Here is a 19,754-nt window from a genome sequence, read left to right on the forward strand (position 1 = left end):
TTGCCTCCAAGAAAGAGATAGATACACCAAGAAAACACTACCCTGAGGTTCTAGCACACAAGATCTCATAAGGCTAAAGTTGAGAACTAAGGAGAATTTAGAAATCCCCTTGTTCCCACCACAAAACTTATTCCAAGTAAAGAGGAAAAAGCACTCTATTGCTGGGGAGGAGCACCAAGAGAGAACCCTACTGTGGCTCAGGCGGCCAGAGCCTGCTGCTGAAAGCTGAGAGTGGAGCAAGACTGAAAAGATCCCTCCAGCACTCCAAGCCTCATACTAGGCACAAAGCAGCAATAGACTATCTGGAAGAAGTTGAAGCCTTTGAGCAACAACTGGAGCAACAACAAAACCCAAACTAAAATCAAACTATAGACTTAATACTCAATTCCCTATCTAATGCCCTGACAGAAGAAAAGGACATAAATATTTTGGGGCATAAATCTCAGTCTCTGCTTTCTGTGACACAGAATATCCCATACTCAAACAATAATTATAATGAACACAAGAAAGCAGGAAAAATAAATCTATCATCATGACATAAAATAATCAACAGAACCAGACCCAGAGATGTTGGATATCAAAAAGGCACTTTAAAATAACATGATTAATAAGTTAAAAGATCTAGGGAAAAAGGTAGAGAACATATCTAAACAGGGAATTTCAGAAAAGAGATGAAAATTATAAAAAGAAGTGATATGGAAATGCTAGATATAAAAATAGCAAATCAGAAACACTTTGATGAAAAAGAAATCTGTGAAGAAATAATGGTTGAGATATTTACAAAATAAAAACAACAAATTATAGATCCAAGAAGTACAGAGAAACTTGGAAAGCTCAGAGAAACTATATTTTTTTTATACAATGCCAGTTCCTTATAGAAAACATATAGTAAATCTTGTTTTTAATTCAATCTGGCAATCTCTGCTTATTATTTAGAATATTTAGACCTGTGCTACCCAGTATGGGAGCCACTCACCATACATGGTTATTTAAACTAAACTGAATAAAATTTAAAACTGAGTTTTTCAATTGCATTAGACACATTCAAGTGCTCAGCAGAAACATGAAACTGAGGGCTACTGTACCAGACAGCATAGACGTAAAATATTTCTATCATTTCAGAAAGTTGTATTGGATAGTGCTGGTTTAGAACATTTATATGCAATGAAATTACAGACAGAGTTAAGACTAAATCTACTACCATTTTGTTTCTTAATTGTTTCATTTCTTTATTTTTGTAACCCTCTCTTCCTGTTCTCCTTTTCATTAAGGAAGTATTTTTTTATGATTTCATTATTTTTCTCTGCTATTGACTGTCCCTTTTTTCACATTTTTAGTAGTTGCTAGAGGGCTTATATTAAATATCTTTAACTTACCACAATCTATTTCCAGACACTACTATACCACTTCATGCATACTGTAAGAACATTACAACAACAGTTATTTCCTCTTCCTATCCTTTGCACTGTTTGTCACACATTTCACTTGTGCATTGTTATTATGCATGCCCACTTCTATAATCTTTCAAATGTAATTTTGATGAAAAAACTATTAGAAAATGCAAAACCCTGTAACAAAGGAATACTATTTTAAATACTTTGTCTTCACTAACACTAAAAGTAAAGATTTTAAGAAAACTTATTTTACAGATCTAGAATTCTGGCTCTTGCTAACCCAATAAGAGATAAGAAACCAACATCTTTATCACTAATAACTTTTTACATCATGAAACCCTATATTGTCTATCTCAAGCTTCAATTTTAGCACTTAGGCAAATTATTTGATAAATTTGTTATCTCAAACTCAAAAGGAGTTTTAGGTTTTGTTTCACATCTCCTTAGCTTCATGTTTGGAAGATGCAGGACCTTAAGAGAATACAGAACTAAAGAAAATAATAAGATCTACTAAACAGCAGCTTAGTAAATTATCTATCACTTTAATAGTCATTTGAACTTAGAGCCTCCAGTTTCATATGTATAATACTATGAGTCATGTTCAAGATTTTGGTTTTGAAGATGCATATAGGTTTTTTGTTGTTTTTTGTTTTGTTATTTTTGTATGTAGGTTTATTATCTATTTTATCTATCTTATTTTTGCTGTTGGGGTCTTTTTCTAAATTACTTTTTAATCACTTGTTTCATTGTACCCATTATTTTCTTTTCACATTATATTCTTTACACTATTTTATTTTGTTAACAAGCAATGGTTTCTAGATCTTTTCATTCAAAACTTTAGCTTGAGACACCAGACCAAGAAATGACTTGTCTCATTCAACAAAGTCTGTGCCTGAACTTCTCAAGGACACTATAGATACCCACCTGCTTCCTTGAGACAGACTGTGATCATCTCCATCACCCACAAGAGTCACCATCCCAAGGTTCATTTCCAAAACAGATGCACAGAATATGGCTTTTGAGCCACTGGGCCAGCCCTACATTATACCTTAAATCTAAATAAGCCTTTGTGGCTTATTTCTCATAAATATAGTTACACTGTTATCAGCAGACAATGAGTAAATCTACTCCTTTTCATGGCAAGGTCACAACTCTCATATCTTTACTGGCTTACTAATGACTAAATTAAGCTCCTATTTCTAAAAAATTACACAGTAAGCTGAAAATGAACAGCTACTTCAGTATGGCTGCCAACAACATCATTAAAAAGAACTAATATAATCCAATCTTAATCTCAAAAGACCTAACAAAAACATTCAAAAAAATGTGTACACTTAGTATTAAGCATTCATTTTTCACAAAAGAGTAAAGTTCTAAAATTCAAAATCTAAGAATTTTTTAAAGTGTAAGTTAAAAATAGTACTAACCGATAAGGCCTAAACATCAGTTACTCAATGAGAAGTTCTTAGAGACTTACCCAAGTCTTCCCAGCATCTCAAGCTCAGGAACTTGTGGTCCACATGTCTCTATCTGCAGTGGTTGGTATTCATACAGAGCTTCTTCAAGCTTTTGAATAGGTGCTAATGAAATATGCTGACCCTGTTAGAAAAATGAAGGAAAGCAATACCTTTTAATAATATTTTCATATTACTACTATTTGTAAACTAAATTCCTTCCTCACTTTAAAAATATTACCCTGGGGCACCTGGGTGGCACAGTCGGTTAAGCATTAGACTCTTGGTTTCGGCTCAGGTTGTGATCTCAAGGTCATGGGATTGAGCCCTAAGTCAGGCTCCATGCTCAGTGCGGAGTCTGCTTAGAACTCTTTCCCTCTCCCTCTGCCCTCCCCCCTACTCTAAAATAAATAAATCTTTTTAAAAAATAAATTAAAAATAAAAATATCCATTGGGGAAGTCTTGCTGGCTTAGCCGGTGGAGCATACAATTATTGATCTCAGGGTACTGAGTTCGAGCCCCACATTGGGTGTAAAGATTACTTAAATGAATAATTTTAAAAGGAAATAAAATTTAAAAATATTATCCATGAAGCCTGCTAATTCATGGGTACAATTCATTATATTACTGAAACCCACATTTTATAATTTATAGTAATTGACACATGATTTAAAAGAAGAAAACTGGGGGGCCTGGGGGACTCAGTTGGTTAAGCGGCTGCCTTCAGCTCAGGTCATGATCTCAGGGTCCTGGGATGGTGCCCCGCATCAGGCTCCCTGCTCAGTGGGGAGTCTGCTTCTCTCTCTCCACCTGCCTCTCCCCAGGCTTGTGTGCTCTCTCCCTCTCACTCACTCTCTCTCTCAAATAAATAAAATCTTAAAAATAAATAAAAATAGAAGAAGAAAACCAAATCCATCATTAAATTCAAATTTAGCCTTAAAGAGTAAAGTTATTCAACATCAATGGTAGAATTCAGCAAATATAAAAGCGTAGTCCATCCTCACATTTTCCTATTTATTATCCAGCTCTGAGAGTTTTGGTAAAATCAGTGTTTTATTGAAAGCTCTAATTAGGGAAGAATACTAATGAAATTATTCTCCACAAAATTTTGCCATATAAACATCTACTCTCTTAAGTCTTTACAATGAAATCAAACTTACTTACCAAATGTGTGTATATGATGTCTACTTACATACACACACAGGGAATTTTGTGCTAAAAACTAAGTTGAATGAAACATCTAGGATTTTTCTGAAAACAAATAATTACTGAATAACCAAAATAAAAGGACTGTATTTGATTACAAGCATACAAAATAAAATACCATTCAGCCATATAACATCATTACACTGAGATTTATGATACATTTGAGCATAGATTCTAATTTTTAAAAATCCCTATTTTTTATATAGTCCCTGTTTTCAGATTCTAACTCTAGTTCTGTTATTTTTCTTTGTATAGTGCTCATCAAGTTCTTTATTTCCTAACTTTTTAATAAAAACCAGCTCTTATAGTTACTAATTCTACCATTTTCTAGTTTATAGTTTATTTCTGTTGTTACCTCCCTTAGTTTCCTTTACTTTTCCCCTAAATTACTAAGTTGAATATACAGTACATTTTTCTATTTTATTTAAAAAAATAAATAAAAACCATGACTTATAAGTGATAAAGTGCAACTGAGGCAGTGAGGAACAACCACTGACAATGTCTGCATCTGACTTGTGGTTTTTCTCTTCAACAAGTTTTAATCCCATGTAGCATCACCCTAGCTAGTTCACTGTCATGTATTAATAGCTTCTCTGACAATGTCACCTCAAAAGTCCTTCATCAAACACTGACAAAGGACACGAATAGACATTTCTCCAAGTAAGAGATGCATCAGTAAGAAAATGCAAATCACCATAAGAGACTCTTAATCTCAGGAAACAAACTGAGGGTTGCTGGAGTGGAGGGGGGTGGGAGGGATAGGGTGGCTGGGTGATGGACATTGGGGAGGGTACGGGCTATGGTAAGCACTGTGAATTGTGTTAAGACTGATGAATCACAGACCTGTACCCCTGAAACAAATAATACATTATATGTTAATTTAAAAAAAAAGAAAATGCAAATCAAAACCACAATGATATACCACTTAACACTCATGACTATTTAGGATGGCTATTATCCAAAACAAACAAACAAAACCACAGAAAATAAGTTTTGGCAAGAATGTATAGAAATTGGAACTCTTGGGGCGCCTGCGTGGCTCAGTCGTTAAGCATCTGCCTTCAGCTCAGGTCATGATCCCAGGGTCCTGGGATCAAGCCCCGCACCAGGCTCCCTGCTCTGCGGGAAGCCTGCTTCTCCCTCTCCCACTCCCCCTGCTTGTGTTCCCTCTCTTGCTGTGTCTCTCTCTATCAAATTTATAAATTGGAACTCTTGTGCATTGCTGGTGGGAATGTAAAATGGCACAGCCACTATGGAACACAGGAGGGTGATTCCTCAAAATATTAAATATAGAATTACCATATGAACCAATAATTCCATTCCTGGGTATATACATAAAAGTAGTAAAAGCAGGAACTTGGAACATATATTTGTACACCCATGTTCATAGCATCATTACTCACAGTAGCCACAGGAGCAACCCATGTGTCCATGGATGGATGAATGAATAAACCAAATGTGGCATATACACACAATGGAATATTATTTAGCCTTAAAAAGGAAGAAATTTTGACACATGTCAAAATTCACATGGGTGAATCTTAAAAACATGCTAAGTGAAAGAAGCCAGTTATAAAAGGAAAAACATATGATTCCAATTACCTGAGATTGCTAGAGTAGTCAAACTCATAGAAACAGAAAGTAGAATGGTGGTTATTAGAAGCTAGGGTGAGGCAAGAAGGAGATGGGGTGTTAGTATTTAATAGGTACAGAGTTGTAGCTGGAGAAGATTGAAAAAGTCTGGAAATGGATGTGATACAATGTGAATGTACTTGATATCGAGAACCATATACTTGGGGCACCAGGATGGTGGAGTTGGTTAAGTGTCCGACTCTTGGTTTCAGCTCAGGTCATGATCTCATGGTCCTGAGATGGAGCCCTACGTCGGGCTCCAGCTAAGCATGGAGTCTGCTTAAGATTCTCTCTCCCTCTTCCCCTCCTGCTCATGCTGTCTCTTTCTCTCTCTTTCTCAAATAAATCTTAAAAAAAAAAAAAAAAAAGAATTAATAATGGTAAAGCTTACGTTATTCATATTTTACCACAATTTTAAAAAATGGGTTTTAGATATTCTTATTTACTCATTTACCTGGCTAGAGTAATACACAGGAAAAAAAAGAAGTAAAATACCTAGAAAACTTTGTTAACATTATTTTAAGCCTTAACCTCCATATGTTTCACAACTTTTCTAAATAAACATCAAACTGTCAAGCTAAATCTTATACTATCTCAGAGAAATCCAATCTCTGAACAATGGATCTGAGTACAGGGAGTTACAGAGGTTAAGAAGAGGACTGCCTAAGTGGGATATTTTGAGTGACATTTTGATATTCCTGTTTCGAAGTGTCTTCTTCATAAGCTGCCAAGTACTAAATTCTCCTGCCATGATACAAAAAGTACAGTATTAATGTCACATTGTTAGGTTGGGGGGGGGGCAAGAAAAATGAAAAAGAAAAATTGTAAGAATTAAAGAAGGAAACTTTATAGTCCTACTAACATAGTAATGCAGATTATTACTCCATTTTCATTTTATAAATCATGCAAGGTCCAGAAAAGATGATACAGAATGGCTATTTTCAAGAGCTAGAATACTTTCCAGGGAAAATAATGTTCAAAAAAGACAGGCTCTCTTAAGTCATTACAGTGGGAAACATACTAAAAGTGATCATTCACTAAACACCAACTATAAAGCCGAAGTTACTAAAGTTATGAAATCATATAATCCAAAATCTTTTCTGCAAGTTTGTGGGCACATAAAACATCACCTAGTATAATCACAGTTAACATTATTTACTCAGTGCCAGGCACTGGTCTAAGGACTTTTTTTTTTTTTTTAAAGATTTTATTTATTTATTTGACAGAGACAGAGACAGCGAGAGCAGGAACACAAGCAGGGGGAGTGGGAGAGGGAGAAGCAGGCTTCCTGCTGAGCCGGGAGCCCGATGTGGGACTCGATCCCAGGACCCCGGGATCATGACCTGAGCCGAAGGCAGTCGCTTAACCAACTGAGCCACCCAGGCGCCCCGGTCTAAGGACTTTTTATGCATTATTTCATTAGTATTCACAATAGTTTTATGAGATAAATACTGTTATTCCTACTTTACAGATAGGGAACAGGGGTTTAGATATGTGACTTGGCAAGGTCACTCTGTATTAATGGCAGGTTGAAGATTAGAAGCCAATTCTTTTAGATTCTAAAACCTGCTTTCTTTTCCCCTAACTTCTTTATTTTATGAATAAAGAAGCATTTAAAATACAAATTTTCCAAAAGTCATGTAGTAGTAAGAGTCAAATCTCCTAATTCCTGTCCAGTATGGGTTCTACCATATACCACTACCTTTTAATATCTTATTTTTAGATAATATAATCATGGTCACTCAATTTAAAAGTTTGATCTTAATAAGTAAATCCTAGATAGTTTAAGATAAATTTTTATACAAATTCTAATAAAGATTGAAAATTATATTTATATTTGGTCAAAACAACACAGGCTCAAAAAGGATTTTTTTTAATTATGGCATTTAGAGAACAGTAAACATCACTCAGTGGTAATTCTGTTTACCATGAGGATGATAAAACAAAGTTCATAAATGATGCACAACTTAGCCTTGTAATGTTCAACTGATCTTTCCCCAAATAAACTTGGTGTGAGATAGATGCCAAATTTCTCAGATCTAAAGCTGGGGAAGAACTTACAGGACAATCATTGACATAATTAAAATTAAATCGCCAATATACAAAAATGTCTTAGCAAGTCCTATGAGGAAAGTGATGGGGTTTTTTTTTTAAGATTTATTTATTTGAGAGAGAGAGAGCATATATGCAGGGGGAGGGGCAGAGGGAGAAGCAAACTCCCCACTGAGCAGGGAGCCCTACATGGGGCTCAATCCCAGGACCCTGGGATCACGACCTGAGCTGAAGGCAGACTCCCAATCAACTGAGCCACCCAGGCGCCCCAGTGTTGGTAGTTTTAAGTGACTGGAGGCAAAAGGGTATCTAAAAAGTTTCTGGATGCCATATGGTAACTGAATGTGATATTTCCACCAAGAGAATAAGTATTATATTATCCAAATTATCAGATTAAGGAAATCAAACAACATAATGCACTAGAGATCTATCACATCTGAATTAATGAACATTTCATCAAAGAAGATACACGAATGGCTAATAAGTACATGAAAAGATGCTCAACATCTTTAAGAAAAATGCAAATTACAACCACAATGAAATACTACTTCACACCCACAAGATTGGATATAATCAAAAGGACAGACGATAAAAAGTTTTACTGAGGATGTGGAGAAACTCTAACCTTTATACATTCTGATGAGAGTGTACAATGGTGCCACCACTTTGGAAATCAGTTCAGCAGTTTTTCTTAAGTGTACAAATAATGTACTATGACTTAGTACTTCATAAGTGTCTAACCAAGAGAAATGAAAACCTATGACCACACAAAGACTTGTATGAGATATTCCTAGTAGCATTATCCATAGTAGCCAAGTATCCATAGTAGCCAACCTGCCATTAATACAAGAGTGACAGGAAACAGTCTACATGTCCATCAACTGGCGGATGAATTAGAAAATGAGGTATATGCAACACAGTATGAATATTAACTCATTATTTAATATTAATAAAATATGCTGAATACTATTCAGCAACAAAAAGGAATAAAATATTTATATGTGCGGCAACACAGATGAACTTCAAAAACATTATGCTAAGTGAAAGAAACCAGGCAAAGGACTACCTATTGTAAGATTCCATTTACATGAAATGTCAACCAAGGTTGGTAAAATTACATGGCTGTAATTTTAAGTATAATTTGAAATATATTCTTTAACTTTTCTTACTTAGCAAATTTCAAGTCTACTATAAAAAATAGTTTACTATTTACTAAAACTTAACTGTTAGAGCATCTTATACATCATTATTGTTTCTCCTCAAATAAAGGAAAAGCACAGACTACCTTTTGTGCTGACTCTACACTCAGGATTTAATTCCAAATGAAAAATTATATGATCTAGATTTCTGGAATCCACTCAATAAGAAATGAAATTAACTCTGAAATTTGCTTTAAAAAACCTCTGGTCATTATGTTAAAAGACACACACACACACACACTTTTGGAATGCAGAAACCATTTAGAATAACATTACTAAAGAAAATATATTATTTTCTAATAAAAATAACAGCAACAGAAATAGTTCATTAGTAATCATTAGTGCATAGGTTGTTGAAATAAGCAATAATAAAAATACTAAAAATGAAGGAGTGAACTTGTCGTGATGAGCACCAGGTGATACAAGGAATTGTTGAATCACTATATTGTACACCTAAAAGAAATATATTACTGGATGTTAACTAACTGAAATTAAAATAGAAACTTGAAAAAAATATTAAAATGAAAATATCCTTTCATATAAATCAGTATACAATTTTTTGCTAAGTACCATGTAAGTTCTGAGGCTGTAATTTATGAAGTATTAGCAATTTAGGGTGATAGGCTGAATGATTCTGAAAATCCTTTAACACAATTTTAAGGACTCTCTTAATTTTTCTGTCTTACTTAAATGACTTACTTGCCAGGCTAGTCTCATCTTTAGTATATTTGCTAATAAGCCCTGTAAGTTTGTTAAACTGTGTAGAGTTATCTGTTTAACATCTGTCTCTCCCATTAGACTAAAAGGCCTTATGTTCACTGCCATGTCTACAGCACAGTGCCTGGCAACAAAGAGCTACTCGATGTTTTGTTAAATGAATGAATAATATAAAAGGGCATGTGAATGGTCATATGGTATAGCAATATGAACACTAGGAAAACTCTAAGAGTCAGGTTTCCATATTCAATAAATTTAAGAACACTCTTACTAAGCATAAACAATTGAAATTTTGTTAATCACATGTACTATAAGGGCACATAAGGAATACAACTCCACCTTCTCCACACTTAACTATTGTTTTCTTTCACTTATTCATTACAGAAAGTCTGTGGATGCTTTTTTCCCCTAGGCTGGAAATGTGTCTTTTAGCCACTTAAGAACTCATTTTAACAAAATTTCAGATGATACTGTGGTATTCTGTGGCTATCATCACCTATTCACATAACAAATACTGAATACTGGGGCGCCTGGGTGGCTCAGTCGCTGAGCGTCTGCCTTTGGCTCAAGTCATGATCCCAGGGTCCTGGAATCGAGCCCCGCATCAGGCTCCCTGCTCTGTGGGAAGCCTGCTTCTCCCTCTCCCACTCCCCCTGCTTGTGTTCCCTCTCTTGCTGTGTTTCTCTCTGTCAAATAAATAAAATCTTAAAAAAAAAAATACTGAATACTAACTATATGTCCAAAACTAAAAACTCCAGCAGTGATCAAAACAGATACAAGCCTTGCACTCAGGGAGCTTACATTCTAATAACTTTTTTTTTTTTTTAGATTTTATTTATTTATTTGATAGAGAGAGATAGCGAGAGCAGGAACACAAGCAGGGGGAGTGGGAGAGGGAGAAGCAGGCTTCCTGCCAAGCAGGGAACCCGATGTGGGGCTCGATCCCAGGACCCTGGGATCATGACCCGAGCCAAAGACAGACGCTTAACGACTGAGCCACCCAGGCGCCCAGCATTCTAATAACTTTTCAATGAGACCGTGCCTTCTACTTTTAAGTCTCTGAATCATCTAAATGCAAAATAAAAACAAAAAACAAAAAATTAAAAAAAAAGAAAACAATGATAGTGGTAGTTGTTTTCATAAACTGAGTCCTCTCACATCTTAAATTTATCAAATCCTACAGAATGTGTCACACTGCCAAAGGGAATTAAAAAACTGAATATTTCAGTGTTCTCGAAACATTAAACCACTATAACCCTGGTTACTATTTCCAGAGAAAGTATCTATAGGAGACCTTTTAGAAAATCAACTCTTTTTTTCTGAAATACTGTTTCTATGTTGGTTAGTGTCCTATGTGCACATATGTACATATGATTCTATGTGCACATATGTACATATGATTTTCATTTGTGCATATATATGTATGCATCCGTATATGGATATAGATATATTTTTTAATTGTGTGGTATGTGTGTGTGTTCTCACACAATTTTGTAACAGCATAGAGAATACTTATATATCTGGCACTGCCTTCAACCTGCTCATTCTAAATAATATTTTTTTGGTAACTCAGTTGTTTTTAATTTTTTGGGTAGCAAGCACAGCAATTTTTATACTATGCGGTTCTGTATATTCTGAGTGATATCAGCTTGTCATCACTGCAACAGCTGCATGGTAATAACTTTCTGGTAGCACAGAATTTTATGGTAAGTACAATTCATTTTCCCTCATAGAAATGGCTTTCTCTAATTTCTTTCAAAATTTATAGTAAACAACTTTAAGGTCAATGAGGGATAAGACCCTGCATGTTAAGAGGTAACTCTGTATTTATGCTGGCACTGCCTCTAAACTAAAATGAACTGAGGGAGGGACGCCTGGCTGGCTCAGTTGGTGGAGCGTGTGATTACTGGTCTCAGGGTTATAAGTTTGAGCCCCACATTGGGTGAAGAGATTACTTAAAAATAAAATCTTATTTTTAAAAAATAAAATAAAATGAACTGAGGTGATAAAACTCTCAGCTTCGTTTTCATAATCTAAAATGGGGAGGTGGAGAGTGAATTGGGGGTTGGACTAGATGTTCTTCCAGGTCTAACCTGCTATGATTTCATGACCACTAAGCAAAAATAAGCCACTACCTCATAATGTATCATAAAAATAAAAAGAATTTTCCCCAATTTAAATGATAGAAGAATGAGAATTGAGGAAGCAGAAACACTGAGCAAACGTGATTATTATTTTCATCAAATTAGAAGATAAATAGAGAGATATGGCAGTAGCTTAAAGAAAAAGTAGGGTCCAAGGAAGAGATTTTATTTTGTTTCATTTTTGTGGTCCTAGGTTTTATTTTTCCTTAAGCACTGATAAATTAGGCAGTGTTGAAAAGCATTATTTTTACATTCTTTCTCTGATGCTTGTCTTGCTACTGAACTACGATTTGTTGCCAAGAGGACAGAGCGTCCAGCAAATCATATGTTTCTATAAAAAGATCAGAAAAGAAAAACATCAAGGAGACTATTCGGTGAGACAAAACCTGCCTTCTTAAAAGAGTCTACATTAATTTTAAGAAAAACAGCATTTGCCAGAAATTTTTAAAACTTTAGACATATAGCATTTTAGTTAATTTACTTATAGTAATTACAAAAACAGTTTCCAGAAAGAAGTCTTATCTTGGCACTTTAGGTGAACTTTTAGTTACCCAACGACAACTTATCTACATTTCTGAATGTAATAAAATAAGAAAACTGCTTTATATAGTTCTCTACAAATACTGTATTAGCAAAACAAAAAATATCATATGGTAAGATTATTAGTCTTCTGAAGCAGAAATATTTTTTAGTGAAAAGGTAGCAGAAAGCTTCTTTATACCATAATAAAGACGAGTAATTCAAGGGATGATATTTTATTTAGAACTAAACTTTCTGCGCCTAGTACAGTGCTTGGTACATATCAGGAATGTTTGCTTCATGAATGAACAAATGTTTTGTAATGACCCACAGTATCCCACTTACTCCAATCCCCTACTCCAAAGTTTTCTCCCCAGAAACTATATAACAAATCTGATTCTATTTGAGATCACTGAACTACGGAATGAGCGGTTAGTGTGCCATTCGCATTGCAGAAAATAAGTAAAAACCTAAGCCAAGCTGGAACTGACTTTATCCTTCTTCTGTCCTAAAAGGAAACACCAAATAGTATGAATACCCTAACCATCCCAAACTGCTTTCTTCAAACACACATAACCACTACCACCATCACCACCACCACCACCACATTCACAAAAACCACTATGCAATTAGATCTACATTCTTTTTTTCCCAAGATTTTTTTTATGCAATTGCCACACCCAACGTGGGACTTGAACCCACAACCCCCAGATCAAAAGTCACATGCTCCACAAACTGAGCCAGCCAGGTGTCCCTAGCTCTACATTCTAAATGCATAATAGAATAGAATGTTTAGGATTCTGATTCCCTTTTCACTTGCAGTTTTGCCTAAACTGTCTTTTACTTTAGTAAAAGTCATGCATATATAGAATGTGATTATTAAAGTGGGGTTCCATGCAAAGGACACAAAATATTTATTGAACATCTACTATGCCATGCACTGTACTAGGCACTACACGTACATTTGAAATAATAATTATTTTGCCTATTTTACAGGAAAAGAAACTGATGTTTCCCAAGGCCAAGTAACCTACCCATATTTTAAAGCCTATACTGCCAGAATCCACCAAGCACTCTTCTATTACAGGACTAGAGTATGAAAATTCAGTTATTTGTCCAAACACTTAGTGGATGTTAGGCACTGTGAAGGTATGACAGAAAGGATACACCACCAGAACTGATTCTACTGTCAAGTATTTAACAACGTATCTTTATATTTATGAAACATAAAAAACTCACTCTGTCTCAAATAAATGAATAAAATATTTAAAAAATATATATTAGTATATAGGTAGTTTTTAAATGAAAGTTACCCTAGTTCAATAAAACATATAACTTTACTTTCAGAAAATATTCACATTCAACTTTTCCATAATACATTGAGAATGATGCAAATTTCACCTGTACTGAGATATGTGCTTCATCCTTTTTATTTTTTTCTTAATCCTTTTTAAATACTCTCTTAGTAGTACAGTCTCCTTTTCATAACAAGCAAAAATACTACCTTCCTCAAACAATAATACAAATTGGTGCCTTGTTTATAAATCCATGTAATTAGAATGTAATTTGAAATATGAACCAGAAAGACTATTTCAACTAGAAAGAAGACTTCCTAACAATGCAGAAATAAACTACCTTCCTAGAAAGTTGACTATAATATCCCATCCTTTAAATCATATTTTACTATACTTTAACAGATCATTTTTCATAATTTACAGATATATTTTATATTTATGATATGAATTACAAAAGCAATGCACAGGAATCACAATACTGGTAAATTTTTCATCTGGGAACATTATGTGTTCACTAAACATAAATGATGGTTCCACAAATACAACAGTACACAGACTATCACATAATTTTAGTTTTTAAAATTAAAAAAATTAACTTTATTTTTATAATCTTCATAAATAAATACATAAATACCTACATAAATAAATAAAAATAGAGAGGTACGTTTAGCAAAACAGTGCCCCAGAGGACAAAGAAAGTAATTAGTATGGGAGGCTTTAATGAACACAGCTTTGAAGCCCTTCTGGAAATTACAGGCTTGATGAAAGCACTAACATTCTACCAGTTGCTGAGACAGGTGCTACTGCCAATCAGCTGCATTTGCTGAAGCATATTCTAACAGATTACTAATTAATCTCTATACTGAAAACAATGGCTGCCTGCCATTTTCATCACCATTAAAAAGAAAAAGGAAAAAAGTAAAAGAAACAGTCACTCTACGACCAGATACAACTCCAGGTAAAACATAACTCTAGGTAAGCTTTGCATCTACTTAATTACTTAGTTCTATCATTTTCTGGTGTTCATTATACTAAACTCAAAACTTGCATTGGCTGGAGTCATGGGTCTTATAGTCTCCACCTGCTATTTCTGAGTTATTTCTACTTAACACAAAGGTATGAAAGTACATATCTGAAGGAAAAGATTCATGTAAGATAGCATTTTCTTTGTTGTTAAAGTCTTTCAATAATAACCTCAGGAGAAATATGACCCCTGGAGGCCTTCTCCTTTAGATCACATCTGCGTTTTCATTAGAATTTACCCACACTCCTTTGGGCCCACCCCCCAACACACACACACACACACACACATTTTACCATGGTCATATACCCACACTCCTTTGGGCCCACCCCCCCAACACACACACACACACACACACACTTCATTTTACCATGGTCATATCCTACCTTTATTATACGAACTCTGTTCAGAACACTCCTCAGAATTTTACAAACATTAAAGTAGTCAGTGTTTCCAAGTCTGGGCAATTATTATGAAAGTGATTATGGGGGCACCTGGGTGGCTCAGTCAGTTGAGCATCCAACTCCTGGTTTCAGCTTAGGTCATGAACTCAGGGCCGTGGGATCAAGAGGCCCGTCCACCAGGCTCCACATTCAGCAGAGTCTGCTTCTCTCCCTCTCTCTCTGACCCTCCCCCAGCTCTCTCTAAAATAAACGAATCTTAAAAAAAAAAGTGATTATGAAGTTATTTTAAAATATGCTGAGTAAGTTGACAAAGAAATTGTTTTAAATCCATTTGAAAACATAAAGTGAAAAATGTATGTGAGGGTTCTTTTTATGATTTTCTATCCTTTTAATGTTTTACGTTAACATCTATTCTTGAATCTTAAATAACACTATCTGTTTTACCATGTTTTTAAAGTTGCTTTCATTCAACTGTACATGCCTGTGACCTCTACAATGACCTCTACAAAAGCAGTTGTGCACTTTACTGTGGTGCAAATCCTCACAGACAAGTTGAACCTGTTCTTTTTGGCACGGAGCCCTTGTGCTGAACACACAGCTGAGATTTATTATAAAAGGGGAACTAAGGGGCATTATTGCACAACATTTATCCTTCACATATAGCCAAGTATAATCTTTTACAACCTTTGAGAACTCTTAAATAAACAGATCTTCTCTTAATTGCACAAAGACTTTCTTATTTGTCACCAGTCATATGGCATATTGAGATTCATTTTACATTAGGAAAAAGCTAACACCACACAAAGCATATGTACTAAGATGTTAAATTTAATCTCTTAATATTTATTCAAAAATAATAATACTTCTAATACTCAGACCTAGATAATTACCTGCCTTGCTGTTTTTAGCAAGGTCAATGTAATTAAGTAATAAATATGTCCTCAAGGATCTATACTTTAACAAGTTAAAAACAGTACGGTACTCTTATATAGATCTTTAAAAACATTTGAGAGAAAACACTAACCTTTGCTTCTACACTGTTTTGCGTTTTCTTTTTTTCAAAGTTCAATTTTAATTAGCTTTCCCATAGTGTTTTTTTAAAAACACTTCCCATTCTAAACAATTCCAAACTCAGCTCAGATACACAAGACTGCTGCCAGGCTACTTCCTCGATTCAACAGCAGATCTGATACCCTGGGGGAAGGAGTTCATGAGTTCTAAGAAGTATCTCTTATAACAGGAATTACCCACACCATTTACATCAATTCTTCAGGATTTGCTAATTGATATATCATCAAGATTTGCCTTATTGAAGACAAACTAATATAACTTCAAAAGTATTCTATCCTGGAAGTCAGGTTCAAACTAGCTTATCGGCTAATTGCTCAACATAAAGGAAACTAAAATATGTTGATTCAGGTGAATATTTCCTTGTTCTAAATTCTTTTCATTTTTTCATTACTAGTAAGTATATAAACAATTGAAAAAAAAGGTCTGTAGACCTATGGAGGGGGTGGGAGTACTGTTTAATGGGCATAAAGTTTCAGTTTTACAAGAGGAAGAGTTATGGAGATTGATGGTGGTGATTGTTGCACAATATTAATGTATTTAATACCACTGAACTGTACACTTAAAAATGGTTAAAATGGAAAACTTTGTTATGTGTACTTGATTGGAATAAAAAATTTTATTTTATTTTTATTTTTTTTAAAGATTTTTATTTATTTATTTTACAGAGAGAGACACAGCAAGAGAGGGAACACAAGTAGGGGAAGTAGAAGAGGGAGAAGCAGGCTTCCCGCCGAGCAGGGAGCCCTATGCGGGGCTCGATCCCAGGACACTGGGATCATGACCTGAGCCGAAGGCAGACACTTAATGACTGAGCCACCCAGGCACCCCTGGAATAAAAAATTTTAATTAAAAAAAATATTTTTTAAAAATTGACCACTGAACTGATTTTTTAATGGTGAAAAAAATCTGACACATTTTAGGAATCAGGTTCCACAGTGAGAGAAACAGACATGTTCAGCGATGGCACCAAATATATTTCATAAAGACAAAATAACTGAAGAGTTAAATAAGAAATTTCTTTCATTAATGTTTAACATTTTAAGCAACATATTCATGTTGTTTCACTTCTAAGAAAGGATGTTTTAAACAGTTTATATCCCTAATACTTTCTCTATCTAGAGCATACAAGTAGAAGTTTATGAATTTGGACATATTTTTTATTCATTGCTGAAACACTTTTTCTCAAAATATATGATCTTTCAGAAAAAACTGAATTATATTAAATTTTAAGTGTTTCTGCAGGCATTACATCTTTAGATATAATTAACATGCAAGAAAATTACTAACCAGTTTTACTCATTGTATTAATCTATACCACATGAGACAATATAAAAATCGATGAGAATAACTATAAAATATGAATCAAATATGTAAAAAATGTCTCAAGACCTGATTTTACACTATGCTCTAATACTATGTCAACACGGGTGGTATTTTTTAAATGCCTAAGCTCTCTAACTCATTTTGAAATGCATGTGCTTCATGATTTCCAAAATATCCAAAACTACTCTTAAGTGTAACTGTAATTAAAAATAACATCCAAAGAACCCATAGTGACAGTGTCAAGCAGGTTAACCCAGGTTAACCTCCAAATAACTTAAAGCAGCTGTAAGAACAATCCCAGTCTCCACTTATTGTGGTTCATCACACTACAACAGCTTTCCCATCTATAGCTCATCTGGCCAGCAAGAATGCAAGCATACACATTACATGCCTATAATACCCTATTCTTTTAAATTCCCCATATTGTGTGTCCCCTTATAAGAAACAATGCTAAATACACAGGCTTTGGAGTCTAAAGAGTCAAATCCTAGCTCTACCTTAAGCAACTTTTTTTTTAGCAAGCCTCAGTTTCACTTGTAAAATTATTTTACAAGGATCAAATAAAATGTATTTAAAGGACATAGCAGAGTCAAGTGTCTACAAAAATGCTAGCAATTATTACTACTACTACTACTGTATCATCACCTTCATGAAGATGAGGAATATCTCACACCATCTTCATAGACCATCTCTTAGTCACTTTCACCAGACAGTCACCACAGGCAATCAATATATGAATGGTAACCTATCAAAAGTCTGCTTATAAGTTAGAACTCACTCAAAGCATCTTTCTACAGAAACAAAGTTGTAAATGATGGTACAATCCTAGGCCAACAATATATAAAACAAATTAATTATCTTAAATTTAGTCTTGAGCCTTGGGAGCAATACACGAGAGAAAACTTCCTTGTTTACTTCACCTTTCCTGGGTGCAACCCTGGCCTTAGGCAAAAATTCTGAATTTCCAAAATTTTAGCTTCTCTCGTTTTGCCTTTTGCATTCCTATCCAGCACCCAGCGCCTTTCCCAGGCATTATTATGTGCCCACAACACTGTTAATACTAAGATCCTAATTGGAAACACTCCACTCAAACTTACTGACTTGACTCCTAATGTGTTACCCCTGATCTGAAGTCACCAACCTGTATCTCACTGCAATCAAAACTTCCTGATATCACTAAGGTGTTAGGAAGAAAGAAATTGTATTGCATGATTTTGCTTGGTGGACATCTGGTTTTTATTAGATTATTATTGCTTTTAAAAAGAACATTTGTAAAACTTTTTTCTCCAGAACAAAATACAAACCAGCAGTTGCTTTTTAAAGTCATGGGCTAAGAAATATTCACTGATCATTTTGTATCTTGCTTAATGTTTTTGTATTTTTAGTAAGTGTCAACAAATTATCTGGGCCAATTTTTTTCATCTTCATATTTTCTTATATAAAAAAAGACTCTCAAAAAGCATTAACATTTTTCACAAAGACTCAACTGAAGTACCATGATAAAGACTGGGAAGGTAGAAGTCCTGGCTAAAATCTAAGTGTCTAAAAATGAAATTCAGACAATCTCAGAGGTAGGTAGACAGGATGTTAAAGATCACCTCCAGTCTTAGCAGACACTGGATTTTTTAACCCCTTCTTCAATATCCCTGTCTATGGCTAAATACCTCACACTTACCAAGATAGGCCAAAGCACCAAAATAGTCTTTAAATATGCCTCTGTACCCAAACAAATGCATAAACATACACACCTAACTAAATGGAGATGAAATGCAGAGGACAGAGATAAAACTCTACATATCTGTTAATACACACAAACCACAATATCTCTTATAAAAGTTGAATTAGAACTTCTCTTCAGTTTCTTTGTTTCATAAGACTTCCTAGGATATATGATTCTTATTGAAGAAAGGTATGTTCTGACTGAGAAAAATGGATTGACATATATCACCATAGTAATACAAAATATAAATTCATACTTAGGAAGCTTCTTAATCTACAGTTATTTTAGTAAAGAAAGCACCAGATTGTTTCTTAACTATGAGCTGATTTAAGGCTTTGACTTGCTCTGAATTCTTGATTTCTGCTTCCAATAATTCGAATTGATGGCCAGATCAAAGGGTTTTTTGTATATATATTCACCAGACAATATCTGCTCAATAGAAATTCTTATAAAATGTGAACCCGGGGCACCTGGGTGGCTCAGTCATTAAGCGTCTGCCTTCGGCTCAGGTCATGATCCCAGGGTCCTGGGATTGAGCCCCACAAAGGGCTCCCTGCTCCGCGGGAAGCCTGCTTCTCCCTCTCCCACTCCCCCTGCTTGTGT

At 34.7% G+C, this 19,754-nt stretch overlaps 1 protein-coding gene across 2 annotated transcripts in view; it reads right to left on the bottom strand.

Moving 5' to 3' along the window:
* MNAT1 (MNAT1 component of CDK activating kinase) overlaps positions 1 to 19,754 on the bottom strand; it is a 206,105-nt gene that overhangs the window by 77,160 nt on the left and 109,191 nt on the right. For both annotated transcript variants that reach the window (XM_021701441.1, XM_044918080.1), the window contains one exon: positions 2,872 to 2,993. In XM_021701441.1, coding sequence (XP_021557116.1) covers positions 2,872 to 2,993 — 122 coding nt within the window. The remainder of the gene's footprint in view (positions 1 to 2,871; positions 2,994 to 19,754) is intronic.

Source organism: Neomonachus schauinslandi, chromosome 9 (assembly GCF_002201575.2).
Source record: "Neomonachus schauinslandi chromosome 9, ASM220157v2, whole genome shotgun sequence".
Taxonomy (NCBI): domain Eukaryota; kingdom Metazoa; phylum Chordata; class Mammalia; order Carnivora; family Phocidae; genus Neomonachus; species Neomonachus schauinslandi.